This window comes from Patiria miniata, unplaced genomic scaffold (genome assembly GCF_015706575.1).
Source record: "Patiria miniata isolate m_02_andy unplaced genomic scaffold, ASM1570657v1 HiC_scaffold_9, whole genome shotgun sequence".
Classification (NCBI taxonomy): Eukaryota; Metazoa; Echinodermata; class Asteroidea; order Valvatida; family Asterinidae; genus Patiria; species Patiria miniata.
Window position 1 is genome coordinate 938,782 of NW_024037076.1, and position 20,476 is coordinate 959,257.

General features: G+C 39.8%; 1 protein-coding gene across 1 annotated transcript; it reads left to right on the forward strand.

Annotated features, from left to right (window-relative positions):
* Window positions 1-3,956: 3,956 nt before the first annotated feature.
* LOC119720291 (netrin receptor UNC5C-like) lies at window positions 3,957-19,586 on the forward strand. The gene is made up of 8 exons (XM_038189933.1): window positions 3,957-4,068; window positions 5,388-5,500; window positions 10,336-10,992; window positions 12,127-12,273; window positions 13,349-13,522; window positions 14,929-14,979; window positions 15,620-15,655; window positions 18,911-19,586. Exons 1-8 carry the CDS (start codon window positions 3,957-3,959, stop codon window positions 19,262-19,264), a joined length of 1,644 nt encoding a protein of 547 aa, XP_038045861.1. The 3' UTR covers window positions 19,265-19,586.
* The last annotated feature ends 890 nt before the right edge of the window (window positions 19,587-20,476 follow it).

Sequence of the window (20,476 nt, forward strand, 5' to 3'; positions counted from 1 at the left end):
AACAGACTAAGGTCCCTACCACGATAAAACAGGAGGCACAGGTACCCGCCTCTGCTGCTGCAGCAGGTGAGTAGTAGCTGGACCCCTTGGGGTCAATTTATGAGGGACGGGAGGGGCATACACTGCGCCTTCGAACCACCCACCCACCCATCTATACCTGACCCATTCAGGGGGGCCGCGATCCAGGATTTTTTTCGCGGAGGGGGGGGGGGGGGTTATCGGCGAAACAATTGAAATGTAGACAGGTTTTTTTTCAATGGGTGGTGGTGGGAGGGGGCTTTCGTACCATCCTTTCAATGGGGGCGCTGTTCAAATCCGTATCACAGAATAGGCCTAGTGTACATGCTCTGTCCATATTTTGTGTGAAGACGGACGTTATTACCAGTAAAAAAAATTGGGGTGTCAGAGCGGGGAGGGGAGTTTCGCATTTTTTCGTCAATTTCTATGGGAATTTTTTTTTTGACAGAGCTGGGGGGCAACCTCCCCCCCCCCCCCCCCCCCTATCCGCGCCTGCCATTATGGGTTGTGGCATTATGAGTCGTGGCGTTATGTGTCGTGGCTTTCATAATTGTTTTATCTTCGAGAAGTCACAGCTTTTCAAACAAAGACGACAACTAGAGATAAAACTTCAAGTAATGCATCTTTTTGATTAGCCCTTATTTTAAATGGTATGTTAATAAATTCTTGCTTCTGATTGTAGATTCCCCACAACCAACTGCAATCATCGGAAACATCGGCACAGTCAGCGGTAGCAACAAACCTACTATTACTGGTTCAAGTGGAGTTAATGTCAATTATGGTAAAAGTAGTTTGATACCTTACATCAAATATTCATATTTTTTAGGGTTGGGGACTACATAATTATACCTGGACACAAAAGGCGGATGGGAAAATTTGCTGGAGAGTAATCAATTTAGCCAGTTTGTGGTATGCACAATAATGAGGGCGCTATTTCTAGTGGGAAAAGTCTTGTAATTTGTTCCTCGATCTATGCACCCACGCCAAACAGCGCCCCCTATTGTGTATGAGTCACATTTATGACAAAACAAAAGGCTAATACAAGCTTTAGTGAAGTCGCACGTTCATTTTGCATAAATGCATGGGAAAAAAAGGGACTGTTGGGGACAAAATCTAATAATCATGGTTGGTAATGTGATTTGCAGAGCAAAGTGGATTTTGCTTTATGGATTCGTCCAGTGCGATTGACCAACTTATTTTAAGTCAGAATTATATGAACCAGATACCGCTAATTAGAAGTGTTGCAGGCACTGTGATTACAAGAAGATTATTGCTATTATCTTAGTCAATCTTGGGAGAGAGATGTACAATCAACTTATTTTGTACACCTGCAGTTACCAGTATTTTGTCTTTTTTTTTTTTGGTGTAAAAAAGTAAATGCACTATAAGACAATATTTGACAAGTTTGCATCTAACAATAGTACAAAATCCACTAAGCTGTGCGTTTTTCAGCAAAACGAAAACAATTCACATTTGTTTTCGTTTTCCTGAAAGAACACTTATCTCGGATCCGTGGACAGAACTTCAAAACGATGATGAAGGACAAAACCTAATTTGATTCAAAACGGTGGTCGTGTTTAAAATTCCCTAACTTGAAAAGTACTGAGTGATTTGAATGATTCTTGCACTAAAAGAAAGCTTATGAACGGTTTGTGTTTACTTTGGAATCACATGTTTTGTATTCGCTTTGTCCACCGATCCTAGCTATACGCGACGATCGCCGAGCCGGTTCGCGACATTCCTTTATAGCGATCATAGTTGACCTACGTGCAGCGTGGCAGGTCTGGATGCACCACACTCCTATGGTCTATCAGAATTTCTGCTATTTTTGCGTCTTTTCCTCTCGCTGGATCGCAAAACCTGTGTTTTCCAAGTCTTGTTTTAAAGAGGTTGTGGAATGCTTAAGACATTTCCGTCATGTTTCGGGTATATGTAGCCTAAGGTGTGATGAAATAAAAATGACTATTGTTTCTGTCATGAAATGAGTACAAAAGGTACTTTTGAGAGCTGTTTTTCAGGTCCAGTTTCGACCCGAACGTGCAACTGTGTAAAAGTCGTCGTTGCGGGCAGCAAACAAAACACAGTAAATCGTGACGTAATAAACAGGACTCGTGTATGCTACTGTGCATCGGGAGTTCCTGTTTATTACGTCACGATTTACTGTGTTTTGTTTGCTGCCTGCAACGACGACTTTTACACAGTTGAACGTTCGGGTCGAAACTGGACCTGAAAAACAGCTCTCAAAAGTACCTTTTGTACTCATTTCATGACAGAAACAATAGTCGTTTTTATTTCATCACACCTTAGGCTACATATACCCGAAAAATGACGGAAATGTCTTCGGGCATTCCACAACCTCTTTAATTTACGGTACAACACTGCGCATATGCACATTATTTACAGTTAGTCTGTACAGTATGTACAGCTCCATCTGCCAAAGTTATTATTCATAACTGCACTACCCCAAAAGCGCATGCGCACACTAGGTCCAACTGGCTTCAGAACGAATAAGGAGCGTCCCGCTCTTAATTCAAAAGTTGAAATTAATGAATTGATAACTTGTCGTAGGCCAATTTTTTTCGTGGGACATCTTATTGGAAAGCTCACACTAATGTAATGCCAGAAAAGTATCAAGTCAATTTGAAAATCTATTTTCATGGTGGCACGGCCCAAAAAGCACGTATATACATGTACCAACTATAGGCCCGGGTCGGATTCGATGTATAGTGTGCCCTCGAGCCTCATGCGTGTGCAGTAATTAGTAACAGTACAGTAGGAAACACGGGAAGGAGTACAATTAAAACTTGGAAGACAGTGCAATCTGTTTCATAAACATTGAAGCAATACATGTTTTGATCTAATAGGAGTGTCTGCACTCGGACGTCAGCAAAGTCAGAACCCAGAACAAGAACCAAAGCTGGGGGCTGCTAGCTACCAACATATCGGTAACATGACTTGGGGGATTTTGAAGTGTGTTTATAAAACAACAGGCAGCTACGTGCAGTTGTTGCCTGGGATTGATAATGACAAAATGCACATAGCTGGTATATTCACTAAAGTACAGTTAGAAACACGGGAAGGGGTAGCAGTGACTGGCCAGAGAGGAGAAACTGCATGTAAACTCAACGGAGTATGCAATAATATTCCGATTAAGGACAAAAACTGTTGAAATCATTAAACGCCTCATTTTCTTTGGCATAGGATGTGTCGGGAAGTCAACCATTTTTGATAAGATTGCATTTGACTGGGCCAATGAGACAAGCGAAATCCTGAACGGATTCAAGCTTGTCTTTCTTTTAAAGATGTGTGCCCTGTCGCTAGAATCCGATCTCGTTGATTCAAATTTCGATCAACTTCTGGGAGAAAAGTCAGGAATAGAAAAAGATGAACTTGATAAACTCATCCTGGCCAACCCAAATGAGGTCTTGATTCTCTTGGATGGTTTTGATGAAATGAAGACCAAAAATCTTCGGATTTATCCTAAAAGCACTCAATAGAACAGTATACCAGGAATGTTTCCTCTGGGTCTCAACCCGCCCCTCTCATCTTGAGACACTGATGTCAGAATTACTTGTCCGAAATCCTTGCACACATGTAGAGGTTCTGGGTTTACTGACGAGGATGTTAATGCATACATTCAGAAATTCTATGACAAAGATCCTGATAGTGGCAATGCACTAATCCAAACCATTGGAAAGTCCAACACACTGCATGATTTTGCTACGAATCAAATGTTTTTGCGTCTAATTTTTGGCAGCAAAACTCTTTTCATTTTTTTGTCAGTAGCACGTTTAGATGACAAAACTCTGCACGAGGTCGCTGAGAGGCTTTCTGCAAAATGGACAACACTGGCGGTTAAGGAGCTGGGCTTTTCCACGGTACAGGTTGAGACCATCGAGAACAAATACCCAAATAATTATATAATGCAGGGTCTCGATATGCTTGTAACATGGAAACAGGCCCAGTCCTCCAGTGATGAACAAAAGATGACCATGTTGTGCACAGCATTGACAAAGATCGGAAGAGCAGATATTGCTGAATTTCTGCACGGTAAATACATGTACATGTCTATTTGCTCATTGCATGGGTAATGTGAAGAGTTATAGAAAGAGGCTACTTGCATAAATTGCAAATACATGTCTCTGCGCATTGTACGCGTAATGATACATTAATTTTGTATGTCAAAAATGACAATTGTCTACGTCAACATGACAATAATGTCAGGTCAAATCTGTTCACCTTCTATATAATTACACAGTTTGTTATCAAAGTTGAACTTAAGCTGGTATAAACATGCTTTTTCAATATTTCGATTTTCTTTTCCGAACGAAATTTAGAGGAATATTATGTCCTGGCAGACCTTTATATAAAGTTTTAAAAGTGGTGTTAAATGGGCGCTCCAGTTCAGGTCTTGAGCGAAATCCAATAAATATTCGTATCTAATGACGTTTCAACTAATATGGGTTGTAGGTTAATTTTGGAATCACGCGTTTTGTATTCGCGTGATCGCCGATCTAGCTACGCAATGATCGCCGGGCCGGTATGAGACACTGATACGCTATCATAGTAGGCCTATACATGTACATGTGCGTGCAGCCAGGCCGGTCTGGATGCACCACACTCCTACGTTCTGTCAGAATCTCTTTTGCGTCTTTTCCTCTCACTGGATCACAAGGTCGCGGTTTTTCAAGTCTTGTTTTAATTTACGGTACAATACTGTGCATACGCACAATACTGTGCATACGCACAGTATGTATAGTCCCTACAAACATTAGGTAATTGGCCCAGTACCGACCAGTATCGGGCTTGTACCGGCAGTAATAGGACCACTATTGGGCCAGTTACCTAATGTTTGTTGGGGTCTGTACAGTATACAGCTCCATAGTTGTTACAATTATAATCAGTAACTGCACTGTCCCAAGGGTGCATGCGCACATTAGGTCCTAATGGCTTCAGAACGAATAAGGAGCTTCTTGCTCTTAATTAAAATCTCCTTAAATCAAAAGTTGAAATAAATTAATTGATTACTAATCGTGGGCCTATATTTTTTTCGTGCGTTATCTTATTGAAAAGCTCATAACTAATGTAATGCCAACAAAATTATCAATTCAATTTGAACATTGTATTTTTCAAGGTGGCACACCCAAAAAAAAACACGTATATGTACCAACTATAACAGTCCCTGGTCAACAAAGGTCAGCTATAGATTGGATGTAATAGTGTGCCCTCGAGCCTCATGTGTGTGCAGTTAGAAACAGATTAGTTAGAAACATGGGAAGGGGTACAATAAAAACTTGGAAGACAATTCGATCTGTTTCATAAACAATGTTTAATGAAGCAATACATGTTGTTTGTTTTGATCTGAATAGGAGCGCCTGCACCCAGACCACAGCATAGTCAGAGACCAGACCAAGAACCAAGGCTGGGGGCTCCTAGCTACCAAGAAGCTGGTAACAAAACCGGGGACAGTTTGAAGCATGAGGTAATTTCCCCTTTTAAAAGCCAGCAGCTGATTTCAAGAAAATTGTGTAGCTTGCGCCATGCATAAGACTTACACAACAAATTTGTTGCACAGCTGCGCAATAAACTTACAATCCATTTCACGAAACTTGGCGTAGCTGCACATCATTTTAAACATCTTGGACGAGGAAAATAACAGCATTACGACGGCTGTTTGTGAATGAATTAGTTCGTTCACGAAACAGTCGTGGGTTGTACCACTTGGTACTTTGTTATTGTAGCTTTCTATACAAATCTGATTGCAGTACTAGGGAGCGACTTTCAACGTGGACACTTCGGCCTGCTCTGACACAATAAGTTCATCTTCCCGTGCTTCACTTGCCCTATTTATTCCCTGGCACACTTTTTCTGTTAACATGCAAGTGTTTCGTGTATCATCTACGGTCTCTCATTACCAAAAAAAACCAACACTTGCCTACGGCCACTACCATGCACTAGTACGTGTATGCATGGGCGTCAATCCTGGGGTGGGAGGGGGACATGTCATGGTTAAAGTGGTCAGAAATTGCCTCAAATAACACCACAGAGCATTAAGAATCCAAAAGTTTTCAGGGCCCTTAAGCGGGCCCCGAACCCCACGCCTATAGCTCAGAATTCTGGTAGCTGATTCAATGACTCCAACCTCAAAAACAATGTTCAAACATTTTTCTTATGCCTTGAGCTGAGAAAAACTCGAAAATTGTGTTTAACTATTAATAATAATTAATTATTGGTCAAAGTGGTAAGAAATTGCCTCACACCACGGAGCATCGAGAATCCAATTTTTTCGGGGCCCTTAAGCGGGCCCCGAACCCCACGCATATAGCTCAGAATACCGATAGATGATTCAATGACTCCAACCTCGAAAGCGATGTTCAAATAATTATCTTTTGCTAAGAAATTATTAGCTAAAGCATGGAGGAATGTGGTAAAAATTGCTTCAGATCACACCACAGAACATCTAGAATCCAATTTTTTCGGGGCCCTTAAGCGGGCCCGGAGCCCACGTCGTAAGGGCTTTGCGCTTCGTGCTTGCTCAGTTCTGATCAAGGTATGTCCCCCCCCCCCCCATTTTGAGAAGCGATTGATGCCCCTGCGTGCATCTGCCCAGCCTAAATATTAACAAAATCGTAATATAAATATTAACCAAATCACAATATAAATATTAACCAAGTCACAATATAATACTCATTACTGCTTTTAATATGTAATTTACTCTAAATATTTGTATTAGACTAAACTCTTTATCACGTGATGATACTATTTCAAAATAGGGGTCATTCAAATTTTCAATGTGTTTCAAATTTCGCATTTTTGGCAAAATTGTTTTGACCCATCCACCCACCCCAAATTTCGTTTTTGAAATGTTGAATTGCTATTCAATATATCCTATACACCGAAGAACAAAGTATTGCTTCAAATCAACCAGATATGTTAGGTCAATGCTCTCCCAGCTCAGAAGTTTTCAATGGCTGCTTCCAGCACGCAACTTTGATGTTGAAACGTGAGAAAATTGCCAATCACAAAAAATGTTCAGTGTTTTGACCTCTCTTGAGAGCTCCGTGGACGGGACACGACACGCGGCGTGCGTGTTAACAGTAAAAAAAATCCGATTCTCTGGAGATATCCAAGATGGCGGCCAAAATGACAGCCAAAAAATGGTAAAAAACTTAAAAAAAGATATATCAGCCAAATAATGTGATAAAAGCATAAATATATTGGTTAGGCCAAAAAAAAGGTCTCCGGTTTCTGGTATGGAGCTTGCCCCAAAAGTGGTGCGGCGACGCGCCTTTTGTTTTCCCTTTTTTTTCTTCAAATGACGGCTGATGACTGCAAATGGTACCCAACTAAATTTAGTGCAAAATGTATGGGAGCCCAGAGAGGCCACATAAAGCTTATACTCGATCGTAACCCCATCTAAAAACACGTTAAAATTGTGCAGCAGCAGGATTCCAGTCAAACCAGTGAATCTGGCGTTTTTGAGACATCATCTTACATTGAAAAGAACACTTTTCAATTTTGCCGACGCGCATGGCTGTACGGCAACCCTCACGAACTAATTTCTTGTATCCTTTTTTGCTATCAAGCTTCAAATTCAAGGCGGCGGCCAATATGGCGGACAAAATGGCCGCCATATTGGTAAAAAATGGAACAAGTCATATATCAGCCTAATAATATGAAAAAAATCATAAATAAATTAAAATTGTTAGCTACATGTATATGTTTTTGACCCTCACAAACTAATTTCTGGTATCATTTTTTTGCTATCCAGCTTCAAATTCAAGATGGCGGCCAATATGGCGGCTAAAATGGCCGCCATATTGATAACAAATGGAAAAAGTAATATATCAGCCTAATAATATGATAAAATCACAAATAAAATTGTTAGTGATATGTTTTTGACCCTCACAAATTCACTTCTGGTGTCCTTTTTCAGTTTGCTATCATCTTCAAATTCAAGATGGCGACCAGGATAGCCGCCAATATGGCCGCCAAAAGTGGTCAAATGTGAGAAAAATGATATGTATCAGCCAAATAATATGATAATATGCATACATTTATTTATTACTGAGATATATGCTTTTAACCCTTCCAAATTCATTTCAAGCATTCTTTTGTTTTGCTACCATATTTCAAAATGGCTGCCAATATGGCTGCCAAAAATGTCAAATGTGAGAAGTTGAGATTATGTGTTTGAGACTTCATTGCACATCTGGATAGTGGATTTGTCTTACTTTGTAAACATTTTTTCTTCCAAATTCAAGATTGTGGTCCAAACAAGTGACCGTACTAAATCAAAATAAATAAAAAATACATCAAAATATATATATATATTAAATAACTATGAACACTCACTAAGTGCTGTGGAAAATAGTTTCTGCTGGTATCTCATATAAAGGCTAAAAGTAAAATATACATAGTCATTTTATATAGTGATTGTCCACTGCTTTAACACACACACACTTAGTACATGTATTGTGAAAGACAAAAAAATACCCATTCAGTAATACATTTGGAGGTATCTCAACTAAAAGCAAAAGTATAGACATTTTATAATATAGCGATTTTTTTCCGATTTGATTGCAAGACGGGTCCTTCTGACCACTCTGGCTCAATGAAGTCTCCACACATCGGGTCCAGCCATGCTCTACATAGAGGCGGCATTTCCTGGATGGGTACATCTGACCTCTTCCACTGCACTGCCCCGTAATTGACACGCTTGATGTGAGGTACCAGAGACTGTTTGCATGGTGGAAGCCTAGACAGATCAACTTTAGATGAGCTCCTGGTGGCTCTGCCCTCACCAACAATCATCTTATGCACGAGGGCCCTTACTGTTTTAACTTCCTTGACCCTGGGGAATCCATAGAGGAAGTATGATAAATCCTCTAGCTCACCTACCAGCTCCGCATCTACTTCCCAGCTTTCGCCCAATTTGGCAAAACACTCTTGATACCGTGGCTTAATTCTCAAGCTTCTTCAGAGGGGTTTTCTTATCCTTTCCCTTGAAGGCACAGTTGCAGTCCCCGCCAGTAAAGCAGCATATGCCAAGTAGCTGGTAGGTGAGCTAGATGAAATGTTATGCTCCCTCTATCTATTGATTCCCCAGGGTCAAGGAGGTTAACACAGTAAGGGCCCCCATGTTCAGAAGATGGTTGGTGATCGGGGCAGGGCCATCAGGAGCTCATCTAAAGTTTACCTGTCCAGGCTTCCACCATGCAAACAGTCTATGGTACCTTACATCAAGCGTGTCAATTACAAGGCAGCACAGTGGAAGAGGTCAGATGTACCCATCCAGGAAATTCTGCCTCCTACAGATATGGCTGCATGAACCCAATGTGTGGAGACTTCATTGAACCAGTCTGGTCAGAAGAGGCCGTCTTGCCATCCTGTCTTGTAGACATCTCGGCTGAAGTCACAGAAGAGGAAACGTCAGATAACAAAGATGTTGATATCAATGGAGATGATCTATAAATGAATCGGACTTTTCCGGTCTTGACGACTATGACAGCAATTAATACTTTGTCATTATCAAAGCGGCTGACAACCTCTATATAAAATGTCTATATCTTTATGTACATGTAGATACATGTACCTAGCCTAGGGCCTAACAGTAATTTTTTTTCTCACACCACTAAGTGTGTGTTCATAGTTTAATATATTGTTGATATGTTATTTTGTTAATTTCTTTTAATTTACTGCAGTCATTTAGACAGTGACCATCTTGAATTTGAAACATGTTAGCAAGTTATAAAACAAATCAAGACGTGTAGGCCTAAAATGAGTAACAAATATCTCAACTTTCACTTATACAGTACATATCGTTTATGTCTGCGATACTTACACAATGTGGTAAGCAGACTGAAGAGGATTTCGCCTGTTCAACGCAAAGATTGCAGGCGTTTTTCATACATTCAGAAAAGAATTTGGGCCGTGTGCCATTATAGGGTGTCCCCTAAAAGACGCGCAGATTCTCTTCATAACACCCGCTGTGGGTTATTGTTTTGACAAATGACCAAAATATTGCATTTGAGCAGCAGCTCGACTGACTTCTCGTTTAAAAGGAGACTGACAGCCTAATTGTTTTCACTTTCGGTCTGGTAAGTGTGGTGAGCACTTTCCAGTTCTTTGTGAAATAACTGATACCCCAATTGTTTCACGGCTTTATAGACCATAAAAGAACCCGCTCTGTGTAATTCTCAATGAAAGTACAAAATAAAATGACATTCACATTTTTGTGCAAGTAAAATCATGTCCGAGGCCTCTCAAATTCTGATCTTATTTTGACACATTTTATATCATGAATTGTTTTTTCAGACCAGCCAGGACACAGAGGTGCCAAGGTCACCAGAGCCCAGCCATCTTCAAAAGGTGTTAGATGAAGTCAACAAGCTGAAGAAGAATCTTTCTGCAAGGGAGCAGTTGGATAGCAGAGTACAGTTACCCTACATGGCCATTGGGTACTTCAACGAGAAGGGCGGAAGCTTGTCCCTGGATGAGTATGGCGTGCACCTCACCATCCCGCGTGGTGCAATAGCTTCAGGCCCTCCACAGCAAGTCTACATCTATGTTGACCCTACGGCACCACAGAAGGGTGCAGTTGAGTCGACAGTGGTCTCGCTTTCACCAACTGTCAAGTGCGGCCCCGAAGGGTTGAGATTTAAAGAGAGTGTTGTGCTGTCCTTTCCTCACCACGCTGTTTTGGGAGGTCAACCATATGACAACCTAGATGTAAGAATGCGTCATGACGACTCGCAGGAGAGGCGATTGAAGGATGGCAATCCTGCTTTAGTCACGGAGAAAGAGGTGTTTGTCCTGGCCGATCATTTCACCAATTTTGATCTGGTTGGCGCACCTACTCCTGGAAGCAGTAAGCGGATGAAGGTCGCTGCCTTTGGAGGCGTCCTTGGCATGCAAAGTCGTCAGTATGCGTTTCGGGTCCATGTTTGGAACGACGATACAAGTGTTGAACGGGTATGTAAAGAATTTAAAAAGTATTGAGAATGTTTCTCAAGTATTGAGAATGTTGTATTTCTACTTACATACTGTAGCCACCCATGCTTTCTTTGACATTGCGTCCAAATTGCAATTACCATAAACGTTTTTCCTGAGAATTCCGTGACAAACCTTCCATCTGTGGACATGGTATGCACAAATAACACGGAAGGTGAAATATCGTCAATTTACAGCAAGTTCGATCAGTAATCACTTGTTTTAAAATACAGTGGTCAACTTCTGACATACAACTATGTACCACTCCTAGTCCATCTATGCTCATACACTGATCCCGGCTCCCTGCTATGAACTGCTATATGTACGGCTATTTGTAACCAGGTTCCTGCAGGGTGTCCTAGAAAAAAATTACACCCTAACTTTAATCATCGCACCTTCAAAAATAACTATCAAAATTTAAACAAAAAGTCAAACGGGAACATGGAGTGCAATTATTTTGCTACATTGTGGTGAAAACCACTTTTCATTTGGTTCAGTAGTTACGAAGAAATGATCGGTTATGTCACATTTGTCAAAGAACACTTCCTTCCAAGTTCGTTCATAATACCGATTGTTCTACCGCCAATGGCTCTCACTTCATTCCTCACTGATTTATGAACCAGCATTGTTTAATATTTTGCGAGATCAATGTAATGTTCTCATTATAACAGTAGTAAATAATTAACCGTGACAATTATAACAAGGAAACAAAAAAACAAAGCATGGTAAGGGAAAAGAATGACTCCTTTTATTAAAAGAAAATTAAATGTTCTTGCAAGTGATATCTGAATCACTCATTATGAGCAAACTTGGAAGTTGACTAATGTAACATAATCGCTCATTTCTTCATAACTAATGAACCAAATGAAATGGGTTTTCTCCACAATGTAGCAAAATAAAAGCACTTTATGTTCCCGTTTGATTTTATTCAATTTTGATACTTATTTTTGAAGTTGCGATCACTTAAATTTAGGGTGTAATTATTTTCTGGGACACTTTGTAGACTTAGTCTAGCACTCTTCATCGGATATGTAGGAAGTTTAGTCTAACTTTTGTTCCCCCAATCTTTTGATGAAATCTGCAACTTGGCCTTTTATAACTGTATTCTTTTCAAAGTATGTCATCCGAGAAGAAGAGCAGCGCATGAACTCAAAGATGTTGGACGTTTCCAGGAAGATACTGTTTGTCTGGGATAGCGGGAACTTGGCTGTCAGAGTATCAGATCTTAACGGTGGTTGGACATTTTGGGGAGCGAGGGAAGAGGTTGGTAGATACACCAATTTCCATTCATTAGATGGAATTACATCAGTGAATGGCAAATCCCATTTAATAGAGGTTACAATGATATGCGTTCTCCATTTGGTTTCAAGCTTTATTTTTAGATAATTCATTGTGGTTTGAGTTACTTTCTAGAAGTCTTATTTAAAAAATTCCAATCCCTTTGTGGCAAAAAGGGATCGCAATGTATCTTTTAAGCCCCTGTCACACTTGTCCGAATCTATATTTCCGTTCATAAACCGATCTGAAATATTATTAATTCGGACACGTTCGGAGAGAAATGTCAAAAAACAGCCAGAAATGAAAATCCACCGATCATAATCCGGTCTTATTCCGGATCTAATAAGTTGCTATTCCGATTGCAATCCGTCTATATTCAGAACCTCTCCGATCATCACTGGACATGCCAAACTCATTGATCTCAAGACCGACCGCTTTCCGAACATTCCGTTTATATTCGGTGCGTCCGTTTTTTGATCGGCATTACAATGGTGTGGGTACGGAATGAACTCTGAATACATACGGTTATCGATTGGAATCGGAGGCCTGTTCCGTACTCTTCCGTACCTATTCCGCATTGCAACGAATAGCAGCGAATGAGTACAGTGTGTATTCCGTGCATATTCCGTGTGTATACCGGATACCGTCCGTATTGAGGTTGCCGCGACAATTCGGAGAAATTATTAAACAGGTTCAATAATTTCTCCGAGTTCCTCAGTGCATCACCGAACGTACACGAGTATATAGCGTTGGAAAACCGAGGAAAACCGAGGGAAATCCGTTTGAGTTCAGTTCAAACCGATTAAACACCGAATCCACAATGTTTTACTCGGAACATGAACGGAGTGACGATTCGGACAAGTGTGACAGGGGCTTTAAGGTCGTCTCGGGACAGTTAAAGAATGTTGTTATAGTCACTTATGTGTTTAGAATTTCTCTTGTCATATCCATGCATATATTTCCAAGCAACGTAAAACTGAAATAAAATTCTGTCTCCGATTCGTAAGATATGCCTAGTCCAATCATGTTCGAATTGTCTAATCAATTATTTTTTCAATAGGCCATCGTTGAAAGAAACGTACAACTCTTCCCTGAGAACTCCGTAACATTCAACCTGAAACGGGAAGATTCACAAGACAGAGGGCTTTACTGTATTGCTCGCACATTCCAGCGTTCTCCAACTGAAGATTCGGGGAATCAATCCATCGCTGATCTTAAAATCAATCCGAATGCTGTAAGTTGGTGTCTAATTTCAGTTGCCGGTAAAGGACAATACCAAGTCAGAAATAGGAGCGATTCACAATACCGCTAAGCAGTCTCTAGAGGATTCAAATCCAGAGAAATACTCGCTGCCTTGTGGAGAACAAAAATCGACATCGTGCAACCCACAGCGTATGTGAGCATTGGTGTACGTTTATTATTCGGCGATGGTTTTAACATTTGGAGGCATCAGTAGAATACCTCAAAACTGAAGGTGTCCTTGAAATAACCATTGATGGAGGAAGGCGTCGCGTAGTTACCTATGTCGATCCGCGAGCCGGAAAAAGACCTTTGGGAGAGGGCGCACCGTATTGTGAATCGCTCCATTTGCAATGTATTTGCTTCCTTTATTTTGTTAGATTGACTGGCCCCCGTCCTGTATGACTGTAACTTGTGAAATAGACTGGTTATCCAGGCGTGGATCCAGAGAGGGGGGATCAAAACCAACCCCCGGCTCTGACTCAAATTGTTTTGTTCCATAGAAATACATTGAAAATAATGTGAAACCCCCCTCCCCGACCCCTGCTCTGACACCCTAAAAAAAATTCTGACAATTCTACCGGTAATAATACTTGGCTGTACACACAATTTGTTCAAAGCCAGCTTGGTTTCGGGGGTATTTGTATTAATTCTGTAATTTGGTGTTGATGATCGTCGGATTTGAACAGCGCCCCCATCTAAAGTATGGTACAACCTCCCCCCCCCCCACCCCTATTGTTTTTAATAGACTTAAATGCGCTCAGTACCCAGCCTTAGACCTGTATATAATCCCTGATATTCTCAATCGCAAAGGATTTATACAAGTATATTTTGCAAAAAGCTTGTCAGTTAAAAAGTTTCTAATGCCTCATCCTGAAGTCAAGTAGTCTTACATGAGACATGCACATGGTGGTTACCACGAGCCAGCGCTAAACAAATCTAGCTTGCAGGTTTGGGGACTCTAGGAGATTTAACTACATTGCAACAATTAAAGAATTCTTACACAACGGATCTCAAAATAATTTCTTTTGTGCGACATTTAAAACGTTGAAAGCTTGTTTCCTAGTAAGCACAAGAGCGAAAAACATAAAACCAATATTTCAAGGGAATACCGTATGTTTTTTTTAACTGCAGGAAACCTCTACCAGCAGTCGTCAGCAAAGGGCGAGTTTCCTCATTTATAGCAATGTTAAAAATCGCTAATGTTCTGCAGACATCTGTGATGAGATTGTGTCTAGGGTCTTGAGGCATTTTTCGTGATTTGTTTGTTTTTTACTCTTCGATTTTTCCTAGACGTGAACATGAAACCACTATGAATTTTGCATGTGATTCATTGTTGGTTTTGAAGGGTGTTCGTCATTGCTTGAGGAGTAACAAGTGTTATTGTTGTTGTTTTTGCAGCCTGATGATATTCTGTCTACTGAAGGAAGAAGTCGCTGTACATGCTACACAGTAAGTTTCTGGCGATGTACACTTGTCATTTTATTTAACCTTTCTATTCTATGAGAGAACAAAATTATAAATTTTACCAGCTGAGGTCTTATAGGCTCACGGCAACAATGCGACTTTACTATGTAAGACTGGTTTCAGAGTTATGACAAACATTTAGTAAAAACAATAGAAATAATGCTGTTCAGTGCAACTTAAGCATCCATAATTGTCTTTCGTGGATAAGTTGCAGTACGTCAAGTTCATTGCCCACCCGTCAGTTTATTTCAGTTGTCCAACATTTCTGATTATGTACAAGAATGTTTGTGTCTTAGCTCACAATTTTGTTGTTGAGTTTATAACAGGTCCAGAACAAGTCCATCCCAAGTTCAGTCACAAGTATAGCACGAGTCCATTAACAATAATTGGAAGTCTAGTCACGAGGAACAGGGGACGAATAATAAAAAAGGAATGTCTTTGTCACGTGCAGTTCATATGTATAGTTGTGACTGGGAATTTATGGACCTGTAATGTAGGACACTTTTTATGCAAAATATTCCTCCATTTTCAAGTGGCAGAATGCATTGCAATATGTATTTATAATTCGCAAGGAGCCAACTATTTACTAAGGAAGCTCATGTTGTTTACTGTGTCTTTTTCTCAGAGTGACGGGGTAGCTGTTGTGTGTGACAACTGCATGGTAAGATGATACGATCCGATTCCCACATAAAAGTAGGTTTCACTAGAAAGTTGGCATTTCATGGAAATGCAACTCCTTACAATATCTTTTAATCTCTCAGCCTTCTGATACTTACCATGCAAGAAGTAGACTAGAAGCAAAAGCAAACATACAAACCGTGCAAATACCATTTAGAATGTAGACCTTACGCGTAACTGTCATCTTAGAGTAGACGCCTTTGTTTTGCCTGGATATTCATAAACGATCATTTTGAGCAGTCACGCCTACTAATAGATACCATTCTAAGATGGCTGGCCGCTACGCGTGAGGTATATATTTGAGACCCCGGTCGCTTAATGTGCATTAAGATGCCTTGGAAACTGCTCAAAATTGGGCTACCTTATCTGTGAGAAGGAATTTTCCTCGAGATGGTTGTAATTTTGTCAGATGTTAAATAGAAACGGCACCAGGAGCAAAGGCAAGGTACCTCTCTCTTCTGGGCAAAACAAATCCCAGGTCTTTTATTTGAGGTGAAAATGTTCTGTACTGATTCCATTCAAACAATATTTACCATACAGAAATCATGCAACTTAATAAATGTCCATGTTGTTAAATGTCCATTAAATGAATGGCAATATGACTTCCCACCTCGTCTTTTTTTAGCTGTTTCAGTGTACACGCCGAAATAGCTTTTGTTTTTGTTATTTTTTGTTATTTTTTTTTAGCTGTTTCGTATTTTATTTTTGTTATTTTTAGCTGTTTCGGTGTACAGTGCGAAATAGCTATTGTTTTGTTATTTTTTTCTAGTTTCTTTTTTTTATTTTTTTTTCCACTGCGTTTTCCATAGGATAACACATGTTTTCATTCTCAACTCCACTCTGGGGCTTTTAGTCACACCCGATCAAGTTCAAACCTTGCACATACTTACACATACTCATGTGTCATGTGACGTCATTAATGTGTTCTAGATGAAAATTGAGGTGATGTCATGACGACGTCATCAATTGAATTTTTCATGGATTTTTCATTTTGTTTTTCATCTCATCTCCATATCTCGGGAACAGAACTCTTTTTGTATTAGGTTTGGTACGTCATAGATATATGCATAATATTTCGAATAACATGTGACACGGGCGTCGCTAGACCATTTTGAATGCGGGTGCCATCATGAAATTTGCCGGCGGATCGTCACGCAAAATTAGTGTTAATTTCAGCACAAATTCAGCCCTTACGTGATACAGTCCGCGATTCAGCCAGGAATTTGGTGGTTGGTACCCGAACCACACAGTTTTGTTTTAACTCATGCAGAAAGCTGGATAACTCGATTTCTAATTTCCTCCACAAATATGTTATGAATTGTTAATTATGTTGGTTAGCTTTAATGGATTAATTTCAACTTTCAGTGGGGTATTAAGTCCAACTTCAAAAGTAAATTGTCAGTTGGCCCCAAATTTGACATTTGCTTGTCGCAAAACTGCATGCTTGACCGCGTCTAGCCCGACTGCATCTGGCCGTACAGTATTATCGCAAGCTCTGTAGTACGGCCAGACGCCCAATACTCCCCTAAACGCTGAACTCTGATGTAGCGATTTTGCTACCGATTTTGATCGAGATTATCTTTTCATCCAGGACAGAAATTTCCAAAGTTAAGGTTCCTAGTCGTAAAGGAACTCATACCTTTTCGAAAAAAAACGTTTTTTTATTAAAAATCTTCATCCATCTGACCAAAAAAACGACTTTCAATCATCATCTCCCACGAATATCGTCCCGAAAATGTTCCTCCATGCGATTTCAAAATGGTGGCCGCATTGTAATGTATGCATTATAGGGGCGCGCTTGAGTAAGGTTATGAATATGCATTATTCATGCAGTTCATGACCTCGTGTTTGTATGGCCAGCCGCCCCGCGCGCCTGGCAAACGTCATGAACTGAATGCATATTCATAATTTGTGATGTATCACATCACAAACATCTCATCAAAACTGTAGCTTGACTCTCTTTCGAAATTGGTACTCTTTAGCTTGAACCATGATTTTGAGTCGTCACTAAGAATTAGCTTAATTCGTAACTGCCTGCGAACGAGCACGTGCTTGTGTTTTGCACAGCTGTGTAGCTGTCAACCCCCGTATAATAATAATAAGCAACCTCGCGCAGCAGCTCATGCCAATGTACGATCTTTTGCCATGGGTTGCAGAACCGGATTTTCGCTTCGCGGAGTTTTGAGCAGCGGTGTTTATTATTTACACTATCCATTTTTCCTTCTTCCCTCTTCCTTTCCCCTTCCTTCTTAATTTTTTATTTTCCATTTTGCCGACAACACCAGTTTGCCGACAAAACTCACTAACCCCCTCCCCCCCCCCCCCCCGTAGCGACGCCCATGGATGTCATCACGACGTCATCAAGAATGAAATGTGGGTTTTTGAAACACATATTTGTAAGGGAATGTTGAACGTTATGAAACTTGGTGGGCAGGGTATTGATAATAGTATTCATGAAGTGAGGTCATGATGACATCATCAACTAATTTGTTTGTAAGTTTAAAAATTTTAATATTTTTTTCAAATTGCAAAACTTGACATGAAATGCAATTAGATTGACTCGAACAAGGCACAGACCAAGACCAAAAGCCAATGTTTTTTCCTAAACATACGTCGTGATGACATCATCATTAGTCATGTGACGTTTTCTTAAAGGTGCATAATTTACATTCCTATATCTAGAGTTCTAGATAGCCAATTGCGTTGAAAATTTGTAAATTCCCAGTTACGTGTGTGTTATAAATGGAAATAAAACTGATGTCATGATGACGTCATCATGATGACGTCGTCATGATGACGTCATCATATTGATTTCTAGACTTTGTTAATAATAATTATTTATAACACTAAATTCACTTCTACACAGCGCAATATTTTCGGAGCCATATATGTGCACATGTACATCCGACTTGGATGAAACTCCTACATGGTAGATGTCACTAAACTGTTTTGAAACAACTAAGTGTTTGTCCACAAACACAATTCTAGTCTCTTTTCTTTCTCTTTTCTACTTTTTTTGTTGTTGTTTTTTTTTGCAAGCGCCCACCCCCTCCCTTCCCCCTTCCGACGCCCATGGCAAAGGGGCGTCTTTAAGAAAAATCTTTTGAAGCTTTTTCAGCCATTTAATATTGATATTAAAGCAAACCTAACAACATGCAGCAAAAAGATGAATTAGCAAAACATCAAACCAACCATTGAATAAGTCACCAAAGTGTAATTTTATTTTTGAATTACTCAGGCAGATATTGGAACAAATGATCACGGAGAGGTTAGCGCACACGATTACGGTGGATTGTCAGAGGAAAGGGTAAACTCCTTATGTTCTTATCTCAGCATCAATGATAGACATCTTACACTCCTGGAAAAGATTCGCAATTTGGAGGGCAGATCTAGACAGGATCTCATCGGAGAGAACAGAATTCGCGCAAGAAACGTACTGGAAATCTTTTTTAACGGTCGCAGACGTACATTCAGTAATGTAACAGATAACGAAGCGATAGAGTCACTGGTACAGATACTGATTGAGTTGCAATTCACAGGCGCTGTAGATATCATCAGACAAGATTTCGACGAGCCCATGGAGGTACAGTAGTGATAAATAATTAAGCAGTTATGCAGTAGTAGGCGTATATAGTACGTGTAAAAGTAGTATATTAGTTGCGCGTGCTCATTCGCGAGTTAATTACTAGTTTTGCGCGCCACTAAATTTCTCGCGATTGCTCTTTTTGGTAACATTAATAAAATATATAAATTGCTTGTTTTCCTAGCATGTTGCCGTTTATTCTTACGCAGTTCTACCGATTTGTCATTGTTGTAAATTTTAAACTGTGAAATGTAGATAAGTTTCTTTTTCCACAGGGTGAGTCAAAAATGCGGAACCCAAACCTCCACAAATATATTTCATATAAAATATGTAGCACCAAAAATAATAATGAATGGAAAGCCAATTTCAAAAGCTACTTTTAGATGAAAAAATACTGAAATTTCTCAATCCGTTCAAATAAAATCACCATTTAAACCCAATGACCCTAAAACCTGTTTCGTCCAGAAAAAAAAGCAATTTATTGTGCAGTCTGACGGTTTGGAACAACAAAGAAAATGACACAGAATACTTGTTTTCACAAAATGTCAACAACTGTAGTACATAATATCTTTATTAACAATCGTGCTTAGGCAAATAATATGATTTGTAAAATCAACCTCTTTTAAAGGACGGGCCTTCAAAAGGACTTTGTTGAATATTTTCAACTTTAAACTGAGGTTTTATCGCTGGTGATGTTTGAAGACAATTGTGATGGCGATTCTTGTAACCACATTTTTGGACGAAAGAGGTTTTAGGGTTATTGCGTTTAAATGGTGATATTCTTCTAACGGATTGAGCAATTTCAGTAAGGTTTTTTTTCTATGGTGCTAAATATTTGTTTAAAGTATGAAATATCATTTTGGGGTTTGGGGTTTCGCTTCTTTTTTTTGACTCACCCTGTACAGTATCAGTGTTAGTCCCGTGTTATTTGAATTTAGAAAAGTATTGAATATTAAGTCAAGACTTATACTAAATCAAGAAAATAATTTTAAAATCTTTCATAGTTTTGTCACGAAATTAAAGTAATTTTAAATTAATGCAATTATGTAATTTTTAAAGTTTCTGTTTGCACAATAAATATTGTAAAATTCATAGAACAAAACAAAATATACAATAGCGGAGTGCTGTGGCCTCGTGGTTAAGGGCACTGATTCGTGGTCTGTGGGTAAAGCTGCAGGTTGTGGGTTCGAGTCCTGGCGGGGTCATGGTGCGTGTGCCCTT

Coding starts and splice junctions, on each gene's coding strand:
- LOC119720291 (XM_038189933.1), top strand. CDS start 3,957: ATGCTTGTAACATGGAAACAGGCCCAGTCCTCCAGTGATGAACAAAAG. Junction 5,501..10,335: donor GGGACAGTTTGAAGCATGAG/GTAATTTCCCCT, acceptor TTGTTTTTTCAG/ACCAGCCAGGACACAGAGGT. Junction 15,656..18,910: donor TTGTGTGTGACAACTGCATG/GTAAGATGATAC, acceptor TGAATTACTCAG/GCAGATATTGGAACAAATGA.